General features: G+C 37.5%; 3 protein-coding genes across 3 annotated transcripts in view; 1 reads left to right on the plus strand and 2 right to left on the minus strand.

Moving 5' to 3' along the window:
* The window catches only part of Pli (E3 ubiquitin-protein ligase pellino), a 38,846-nt gene extending 37,305 nt beyond the window's left edge, over positions 1-1,541 (minus strand). The window contains exon 1 of the mRNA XM_066292744.1: positions 1,161-1,541. Coding sequence (XP_066148841.1) covers positions 1,161-1,171 — 11 coding nt within the window. The 5' untranslated portion in view covers positions 1,172-1,541. The remainder of the gene's footprint in view (positions 1-1,160) is intronic.
* Positions 1,542-2,725: 1,184 nt separating this feature from the next.
* On the plus strand, positions 2,726-5,833 carry Mcm5 (Minichromosome maintenance 5). Its single transcript, XM_066297886.1, has 9 exons — positions 2,726-3,023; positions 3,155-3,410; positions 3,461-3,874; positions 3,937-4,466; positions 4,522-4,654; positions 4,901-4,993; positions 5,055-5,236; positions 5,288-5,493; positions 5,543-5,833. Exons 1-9 carry the CDS (start codon positions 2,860-2,862, stop codon positions 5,770-5,772), a joined length of 2,208 nt encoding a protein of 735 aa, XP_066153983.1. The 5' UTR covers positions 2,726-2,859; the 3' UTR covers positions 5,773-5,833.
* A 580-nt stretch (positions 5,834-6,413) lies between these two features.
* Hmu (Hemomucin) lies at positions 6,414-9,680 on the minus strand. Its single transcript, XM_066297900.1, has 6 exons — positions 9,349-9,680; positions 8,807-9,298; positions 8,232-8,392; positions 7,929-8,176; positions 7,151-7,879; positions 6,414-7,102 (listed from the first exon to the last, which is right to left on the minus strand). The coding sequence occupies exons 1-6, from the start codon at positions 9,459-9,461 to the stop codon at positions 7,061-7,063; spliced, it is 1,785 nt and encodes a 594-aa protein (XP_066153997.1). The 5' UTR covers positions 9,462-9,680; the 3' UTR covers positions 6,414-7,060.
* Positions 9,681-9,892: the final 212 nt, after the last annotated feature.

Below are 9,892 nucleotides of genomic sequence, written 5' to 3' on the forward strand. Positions count from 1 at the left end.
TGTAGATAAAAATTGTTAAGTCGCTGCCAAAGGTAAACAGTTCTTTTAAAGAATCTGCTTATCTGAAAAATTGTCTCACTTAGCCATGGATCTCTATAATAGGAACAATAACCAAATTCATTCTGGAAACTTGAACCATCACCTGGAATACCATCTTTAGAGGTTGCACCATGCCAGTTATCTACATTTCATTTCATTTTGTGGAAAAGCACTTCAAGGCTTCAAATTAGTCAGGTGATTGGCATGAGAAGAGATTAAAGAAGGGGCAAGGGAGAATGTTCAGTAATAATGCAAATTGTGTGTTTTAGGTGGTGATCAATGTATAATTTGTACAAAAACATTATTGTGTGAACACAAATTTTCTACATTTCTCCCCTCATTTTTTGATATGTCGGATATGAGGATTTTAAGTAAACTTTAAAAATCAAGCCTAAACAGGAGTTAGTTATTTTGCCCCTTTAAGTTATAAATAGGCATATCAACTGAATTTGACATATGAGTGAAGTTAGATATGGAACAAATGTCAGATTTAAGATTTTGAACATCACTCTCTCTCTGTGGCCAAAATAGTTTATTTCTGTGTTGTGTGATTTTCAATAAGTTAAAACAACACATATTATGAAGTATTTCGAAGGTATCTAGGGATATTTATAAGATATTTTTGTGTACAAAAACTCATCAGCGATCTACCTCTCAAAAAGTATGTATCTTAAAAAATTATAAAGACCTGCACAGCAATAAATTCTTGTAGAAAATAGCACCAACATTTTGCACAAAACATCTAAAATGAGCTTTTTTGGGTAAATTTTTTCACATTTGTGGCCTAATACTTTTTAATAATTTGAACTTTAACTCGTCTTTACAATATAAACTTGGGGAGCATATCTGGGGCTGAAACTATGCACAACAGGATAAAATCCTACAAAAGTTAAGTAATCAAAAGGAGGTTTTTTGAACTTTTTTAAATATTTATATTGAACTAGCAGAGTACTATATTTAATAAGTACTATAGAGTACTATATTTAATAAACAATTTCTAAGCAACACGGGGCCCAATCTTTACCAAAAATCTCTCAAAAAGAGGTTGCTTTGAAAGCCCCACAAATTCGACAAATTACTATTATGCCAAAGCGGACAGGATACATTTTATGGACACATACCTTTTAACCATATTTGTATCCGTCTTCAACAGCTTGAAATAATCCCCCAGCGACACGAAAAACCCCGAAAATCGTCCTCAAAACCTCGCACTAAACGCAATGCCGAAAGTCACTTTGGGACGCATCGCAATTCCTTTCAAAAAAACAAAACACTGTCAGACACTCGTCACACACAGGCAGGGCCTTTCTCAATTTTCCAACCCAAGAAAGCTGCAAATTCACAACTTTTGTCAAACAGATCGATGAGAATTTCGAAATTTGCACTATTTCAATGATTAGATACGTTGAACTTCACGATTCACCACAAAAATCTTTCAAGATTAGTAAGAACACAGTACGAACTTTACGAGACAAATGGCGCATGTGATTTGAGCGAACGCAATCATGGCGCCTCTCTCTGACAAATGAAGATCAACAATGAGGCAGCGTTGCCGGCAGCACGAGGGGAATAAAACCATAAAGAAATCGATATTTTAGTTAATTAAAGAATTATTATTGATTAATATTTAAATATCTATGCTGATGCACATTTCGCACTCACACAACAGCCTTTAATGCTAGGACTGATGTCATCGTCATTCCTCCATTCCTTCTCTTCCGCCTTGAAATTTTCCAACTATTCTCCATAAAAAAAACTTCAACTTCTCCATCCGATATCGCGTTATAACACACTTTTTTCGGCAGTTTTTTCATCATGTTTGCACTGTTCATTATTTTTACAAGTCCACATCTGCAAAACCATTGAAATTCCAAATAACCTCCACATAAACTAAATCAGATTGCTCTCTAGGGCTGCGCGAAATTCGAGTTCTCTTCTAAGCGTTTATTAAAGAATCCGTACTTATTTAGTGCCATTTTTTTAACTCGGTCCCGGTGTTTTATGACCAAACTTCCCTGCTATTTAAATAAATCGTTATTAATCGATTCAAACCCCGAATAAATGATCGATATAAAGCCTACAATACCGCACGTATCGGTACCACTCTGCATGTCACTACAGGTTTCAACCAGTTTGAGGCCACAATATTACAGACAGAAAATATTTCCCTAAATGCAGGATATTTCTGAAAAGCACGACAACGTTGCATAGTCTTTTTGGAATTTGGAACACATTGGGGTATGGAAAAGACTTGATGTAGAACGTTTCAAAAGAATTCGAATGTCTTGTAAATAATGTATACAATTTTTAAATTTTGTCTCTACGGTTTTATTTCAGATTACCATTAAGATAATCAGTACCTATTTGACCAACTAACATTATTGCTATAATGTAAGATATTTGACTCGAAATTATAGCATTTCAATGGATTTTAGGGGTTTGCTTTCTCCATTTTATATCAGCATTTGGAATTAAAAGAAAGCCAGCCCCAGTAGTAATTTTAGGTATAGAATATCTTCACTATGTTGTATTTGATACGTTAAGGAAAACTGAAACGAAAGTCATGAAATTACTGGCTCTTGAACCTTCAAAAAGGAATTAATATATATTCTACAATATATACACCCAACTACGTGTAAAATATTAACAAATGCGGTTGATGCTGACAATGTCATAATCAGCCGATGCTCGACGACGCTCACTTGTTCCCGCCAAAAAATTGCAGCTTCATTTGTTGTGGAAGAATTAATAAATTTTCATCAATTTTCAGTTTCACGAAAAAATAAGAGTGCTTTAGGTGTAAAATTTTAAACCTTAAGTATGGTGGAAGGCTTCGATAACCCTGACGTGTTGTTCAGTTCAAATTGGCCGAGCCAAAGCGAGCACGAAGGAGATAGTAATGCCATCAATTTACTGGGTGTAAAAAAGAAATTTAAAGACTTCATACGACAGTTCCACACTGAAAATTTCAACTACAAATATAGGTAAGTTATTAAAGTGTAAAACCACTTATTAGACTAGAGAAATGTGGCTAGTAAATAAGAAAATGTAGCTCCTATGATGAACTCAATTTTTTGCATTATTTGTCCCTTAACACTCGTTATAATTTCCACAGAGACACCCTAAAACGCAACTACAACTTACGTCAGTACTTTCTTGATATTAATATTGAGGATGTGGGCAGCTTTGATGAAACCCTTGCAGACAAACTTTATCGACAGCCCACAGAGCATTTGCCCATATTTGAAGAGGCTGCCACTGAAGTTGCAGACGAGCTGACGTCGCCTCGACCCGAAGGAGAAGAAAAGGTTGAAGACATACAAATAACATTCAACTCTGATGCCCATTCCTCTCATTTGCGAGCTTTAAAGGTATCTAAATAAACTTTGTCAAAATGACATTAGAAACTAAATAATTTCAGTCAGAAGTCGTTTCCCGCTTAGTCAAAATTCCTGGAATTATAGTGAGCGCCTCCGGTATTAAAGCTAAAGCTACCAAAATTTCTATTCAGTGCAGATCTTGTAGTAATGTAATCCCAAATTTACCAGTCAAAGCTGGTCTTGAAGGCTACATAATGCCGCGTAAATGCACCACTGAGCAAGCTGGTCGTCCCAAATGCCCTATAGATCCGTATTTTATTATGCCTGACAAATGCAAGTCAGTAGATTTCCAAATTTTGAAGCTACAAGAGTTGCCAGATGGTATTCCCCAAGGAGAGATTCCAAGACATATGTTGCTGTATTGTGATAGGTATTTGTGTGATCGAGTGGTGCCTGGAAATCGGGTTTTCATTTTGGGGATTTACTCCATTAAAAAGGTCACCAAAGCTTCAAGAGTGAGTTTACATGGTTATCTTGCATAATAAAATTTATGTTACATGATTTATTGTGTAATTAGAGAGAAGGCAAAGAGAAGGCCATCACAGGAGTTCGCTCTGCTTATATGCGAGTTGTGGGAATTCAATTGGATACAGACGGAGTAGCTGCACCTGGTTGTGGGGCAGTAACGTCAGAAGAAGAAGATTTATTCAGAAGAGTAGCGGCCATGCCCAACGTCTATGAGAGGTTAGCCAGTAGTATTGCCCCATCGATCTATGGCGCTGCGGATATAAAGAAAGCAATTACTTGTTTATTGTTTGGGGGTTCGCGCAAGCGCCTCCCCGATGGATTAACACGCAGAGGAGATATCAATGTACTCCTCTTGGGAGACCCCGGAACTGCAAAATCTCAGTTGTTGAAATTTGTGGAAAAGGTTGCTCCAATTGCTGTTTACACTTCAGGAAAGGGGAGTTCGGCAGCAGGGCTCACTGCATCGGTCATGCGGGATCCCACTTCGAGGAATTTTATCATGGAGGGCGGGGCCATGGTGTTAGCCGATGGGGGCGTGGTTTGTATTGATGAATTTGATAAGATGAGAGAGGATGATAGGTGGGTAGGAATTATTGTGAATGTTTAGATTTGAGAGTGGTTTTGGTTTCTACAGGGTGGCTATTCACGAAGCCATGGAACAACAAACAATCTCAATCGCGAAGGCGGGAATAACCACAACTTTGAACTCGAGATGCTCGGTTTTTGCCGCTGCCAACAGTATTTTCGGCCGCTGGGATGAAACAAAGGTGAAGTTCTCAACTTTCTGATAAAGTTAGTGACCACCGTATAAAACGTGACTATGCTACTGCCTTTATTTAATATTGTAAATCAAAAAAGGTTTCTAGAAATGTTTAAATTTTATATTTAATTTGATTCTAGACAGTGTTGTACCAAGAGGATTTCCAGAGACATTTTTAGTCTTAACGTCGAATTTCAAATTTTACAGTAGTATTTATTCTGACCTATAATAAAAGTATCTTGTATGTCTGCAGGGCGACGAAAACATTGATTTCCTGCCCACGATCCTTTCGAGATTCGACATGATTTTCATCGTCAAAGACGAGCACGATCAGAACAGAGACATGGTGCGTTCAACCCCTTCAAACTATTTTAAAAAAATAATAAATTTCTCTGTTTACAAATCAGACTTTAGCAAAGCATATAATGAGCATCCACATGAACGCAGGTCAAATGACTGAGGAACCCAAAGAGGGTGAACTTTCTTTGGAATTTCTTAAAAAATACATCAATTACTGTAGGACTAGATGCGGACCCAGGCTCAATAAAGAGGCGGCTGAGAAACTCAAGCGCAGATACGTCGTCATGCGGTAAACAATAATTAAAGCGTAACTGTCTTATATGAAGAAAAAAAATTGTAGGTCTGGGGCGAATCAGCACGAGAAGGAAGGGGACCACAAAAACAGCATTCCAATCACTGTTCGACAACTAGAAGCTGTAGTACGCATGTCTGAGGCCTTAGCTAAAATGCAGCTGCAGCCATTCGCCACCAGTAGCCACGTGGATGAAGCCTTGAGGCTGTTCCAGGTGTCGACGTTAGATGCTGCAATGAGCGGCAATCTTAGTGGTAAGTAAACTCTTGAAAAAGCATCATTGAGACTAAAAATTGCTTGCAGGGGTCGAAGGATTCACCACTGAAGGGGAACAAGAATTGCTCAGCAGAGTAGAGAAACAACTGAAACGGAGGTTTGCGATCGGAACTCAAGTTTCGCAGCAAAATATAATTCAAGATTTCGTACAACAAGGCTATAATGAGAGGGTCATCCTTAAGGTGATTCAGGCCATGATTAGGCGGGGTCAATTGCAGCACAGGATGCAGAGGCGCATGCTTTATCGCATTAGTTAATTGTATGAAGTTTCAACCAAATCTCAATGCTTTTTTAAAATAAAGCGTATTAACTTTTTAATGGTTGTTTTTTTTATTATTACCCACGGTGATTCACGGAACACTTGTGAATTGTGATGAAATCACAGTTGACTCTCACATTTGCTTAGCAAATTAAAGAATTCTACTCGGTAAAATTTGATAACACGGGGGTGAAGAACATTAATACTTGGAAAATATCCATCGCTTTGATCACTAAGAAAATTCGTACACCCTGATTTAGGTGGAGAATACTGAAATTCCGCTTATTTGGTGATAAATCAGTCAAAAAAATATTATTATAATCAGCTCCAATTTGCAGAGATTTATGTTATGAAATTTTATTCACATTCTGACTTTTTCAGTCTCGATCCACATTAATATATTTGAAAACTATGTTTCTCTTTGTGACGATACTTCAATTTGCGATATGACGATATCTCATTAGTCGCATCATGTGGTGGTTAACCCCCATTTAGGTAACTCAGATTTGGATGGCTAGGAAAGCTCACTTTGTACTTTAAAAATTAGCATTTTTTTTATGCGCAAAATTAGGTCAATTTAGTACCGGGATATCCAGGGAATTTTTTTCCCACTTGCTTATATAATTGTCGAGATCACCGTTTTTAAGAGGGTAAAATATATTAAAAATCAACAAGAACGAGAAGTACACCTATTTAAAAACTACCGCCCGTGTCACATCACAACGAAATGATATTATTATTATTATTATTATTATTATTATTATGATTCACAACCACCTTCAGTTCTGTAATATTCCATTTAAGCTTATGCCCTAAACTGCATTCTTACTTCAATACAATCAAGAACGGAAAACAAGCCCTCAAACGAAGGTTTTTACCACCTAGGATAATACCAAAACTTCGCCTAGAAAAAATACAAAAGCTTAAACTACAAGTTTAGTATTTACCACTGTTTACCCATTTAAATCTAAACACATACAATCTTTATTATGTACCTACCCTGTCAAATCAAATGACATCAAACAACACATTTCTTTAGATAAAAAAAAATCCCCAGAACCATCGTTGATTTGTATCACAAAGTCAAATGCAAAGTTTTGTTTCTTTGTTATTAACTAGCAAATACGCGCCATTTTGAAATCCAGAAATATGTTAAAACTTAATTTAAACATCTTAATGCCACCAAAAATCGGTTAATTTAAGGTCAGCTAAAGTGCATTCAACCTTAAATAAACCCGTATGAAGAATAACCCGTTAGAGGTAACCATGTTCATTGTGTATTAACACTAGTTTTGTTTACGATGACCAGGTTTGCCAGTAGAAGAGGCCTGAAAAAAAATCTTAATTTTGTCTTTAAATGTTGTTTAAATACGGACCTGTCGCTGTTGCTGTGCCTGTCCTGGTGGTGCTTGAGTTGCAGTAGGGATAGTTTGTTTTACAGGGGGCATGGCAGTTGACTGTGGGGATGGGGCATGTTTGGATTGCACTTTTTCCTGCTTAGACGCCTGAGTTTGGGGTTTAGAAGTAGTTGTGGGAGGTGAACGGGTAACTGTTGCGGGTTTAGGTGTTGTGGTAGTTGGTTTAGGCGTTGCCGTTGTCGATTTAGGTTTAGGTGTGATGACGGTTGGTTTTGGAGTAATGGTTGTTGGTTTGGGGGTAGTGGTTGTCGGTTTAGGGGTAGTAGTTGTCGGTTTAGGGGTAGTGGTTGTCGGTTTAGGGGTAGTGGTTGTCGGTTTAGGGGTAGTGGTTGTCGGTTTAGGGGTAGTGGTTGTCGGTTTAGGGGTAGTGGTTGTCGGTTTAGGAGTAGTAGTAGTTGTTTTAGTACTTGTAGGTTTGGGAGGTGTCTCAGGTACTTCTCGTTTTACACGCTCTTCCACCTTTCTTAAATCCTCCCACCCAAGCTTAGCCAAAGGAATTCTGGCAATGTAGTCATTCCATGGAGATCCCAAGTACAACATATCCCGGAAGACATGCATTTCCGAAATAGAGTGCAGCTTTTTATTCACTGTATGTGCACTATTGGTGATTTCCCCATTGTTGTTCACTCTGAGAATAGTTACCCTTGGCGAACTAAGGTATGCAGGAATGCTTGTAAAGTGCCCAATCTAACACAAAACTATCAAATCTGTGCCTTACATTAATAGGGCAACTTACATGGTGCACCACTCTCATTGAGAAATCATTGGGATAATACTGATCAATTTTCTTGAATATGTATTCAGTAACTCCTAGAATTCTTGCTACAGTTTTTCTTAACCATGGCAATGGCAGGATAGACTGGACAATCACTGGATAGTCAGCATCCCGACCCAGCACTAAAGGCACTAAAAAGCCACCTTTGCCATCAGCTTTAAGGTTGTCTGGCAGGCCCGGAAGACCATCAATAAACACATCATGAGTACCTTCAAATTATAATAAATTTTACTTTTAAACTAAGAAAAGAGCTTTCAAACAGACCTTTTTTGGGGCCCTTAATATAGTAGCGAAAAAGGCGGCTGCCCATTGTTTCAGCAACAACAATGAACTCTTCATCTTTAGAGAGGGCTAAGCCATTGGCAAAATGGATGCCGTCAAGTAAAACCTGGTTTTTTTTGGTTTTCGAGTTATAATGGATTAATCTGCAATTTGAGTAGAAAAATACAAGGAAGGATGAAAGCTTCAATAATTCTAAAAGGATAATAATCTAGCAAATGAAAAAATTCCATCTGTAACAATTGAGAGTTTAATTTTATTAATCAAGTTTTTCGGGAATCCTAAACTTATTTGAGTAGCTAATTGATGTGTTAAATTAGTGATTTTTAAGACTTTGAAAGGGAAAATTGTCTTAAAAATTTCATGAACAATATGGCATCTAAGATAGTGGTAAAAATATATTTTGCCCGTTACTACTTATCACTGAATAACAGACCTCATTGCCATTCATCAACATTCCTTAAAGTCATGAAGATAATGTTTTATCACTGAATAATGTTATTCCAATTATATTATATGATTTAATGGGCAATAACTGGACACATAATCTAAAAACTCACCTCCCAGAAGGGTCAGCTAAAATGCTAAAAACCCCATCCTCAAGGGTGAACTCCGAAGAGGAATCTGTCCAGTAAATATCCCCATTACTGGCCAATGTTAAACTGTTAAAGAGCTTGGGAAGTTTGCCCTCAATTTCAATCATGGGGCTCACCAGTTGTTCTTTTTTACCTGTGCTGATATCTACTTTAAATATTCCATAATAAGCATCAGCTGCATATAGCACTCCATCTTTGCTAAATTCCAGCCCTAAGGGGCGTCCACATATGCTCTCATCTGATGAATCTCTGCAAGGCTTCCCAAATTTTACAATTGGAGTAATATGATCTTGAGTTAATTTCACAATATCCCCAGTGTAAAGGGAGGTATATAACTCCCCATTAAAATCAGCAAAAGCCTCTGGCCCCACAAAATCACCCTTATGCCACACTTCCACATCATCCAGTCTTTGATTTAGTGATAGAGGTCCAGTGAACGGTTTTGCAGGCTTAACACTACAAAGCAAACAATTTTCTTTAGTGGCAAAGTTTAAAAAAGAAGTTACCTGATGGGCTTAGAGAACTGAGCTTTGGGAGGCAAGTTGGGTACCAGTACCAACATAGCCACAATCACGACTAATTCACAAAGTCTGTGTAGCAAAAACTTGAGAACTCCCATTGTAGAGTTCAATGTTACAGTTTTAATTTGGAGTACGGTGAAGAGACCCGGAAACACGCCACCGTGTTGATGATGAGTTGGAGGTTGAAGGACGTAGTTCCGTCAATAGTTCAGCTCTACTTTCTAAACGAAAAGCACGTAAACAACAGCGGAAAAATACATTTGAACATCAACGATAAATTAAAGAAGAAAATATCAATTTTTTGTTGATGTTTAGCAGTGACAGGTGTCAATGTCAACTGACTAAAAGGGGATTAGGTAGGCTAGATCATTTAGAACTTGTAATTGTCAATTAGAATTACTTTAATACACGTGGGACTCTTAAAAGCTCAATCTGCTAGAGCAATTAATGGTCTTAACCATTTTTTACCATTGAAATTTCAATTTAGTGCATTTGCGGAGCACTGGAATGCATCAAACCCGACAAATGA

The sequence above is a fragment of the Euwallacea fornicatus genome, chromosome 2, assembly GCF_040115645.1.
Source record: "Euwallacea fornicatus isolate EFF26 chromosome 2, ASM4011564v1, whole genome shotgun sequence".
NCBI lineage: Eukaryota > Metazoa > Arthropoda > Insecta > Coleoptera > Curculionidae > Euwallacea > Euwallacea fornicatus.

Excerpts from the sequence above, each read along its gene's own strand:
- Mcm5 (XM_066297886.1), top strand. The coding sequence starts at position 2,860 with ATGGTGGAAGGCTTCGATAACCCTGACGTGTTGTTCAGTTCAAATTGG. Across the intron at positions 3,024-3,154 it reads AATTTCAACTACAAATATAG|AGACACCCTAAAACGCAACT; the intron begins GTAAGTTATTAA and ends TAATTTCCACAG. Across the intron at positions 5,237-5,287 it reads CGCAGATACGTCGTCATGCG|GTCTGGGGCGAATCAGCACG; the intron begins GTAAACAATAAT and ends AAAAAATTGTAG.
- Hmu (XM_066297900.1), bottom strand. The coding sequence starts at position 9,461 with ATGGGAGTTCTCAAGTTTTTGCTACACAGACTTTGTGAATTAGTCGTG. Across the intron at positions 8,393-8,806 it reads TTAGCTGACCCTTCTGGGAG|ATTAATCCATTATAACTCGA; the intron begins GTGAGTTTTTAG and ends CTCAAATTGCAG. Across the intron at positions 8,177-8,231 it reads TATTAAGGGCCCCAAAAAAG|GTACTCATGATGTGTTTATT; the intron begins GTCTGTTTGAAA and ends TATAATTTGAAG.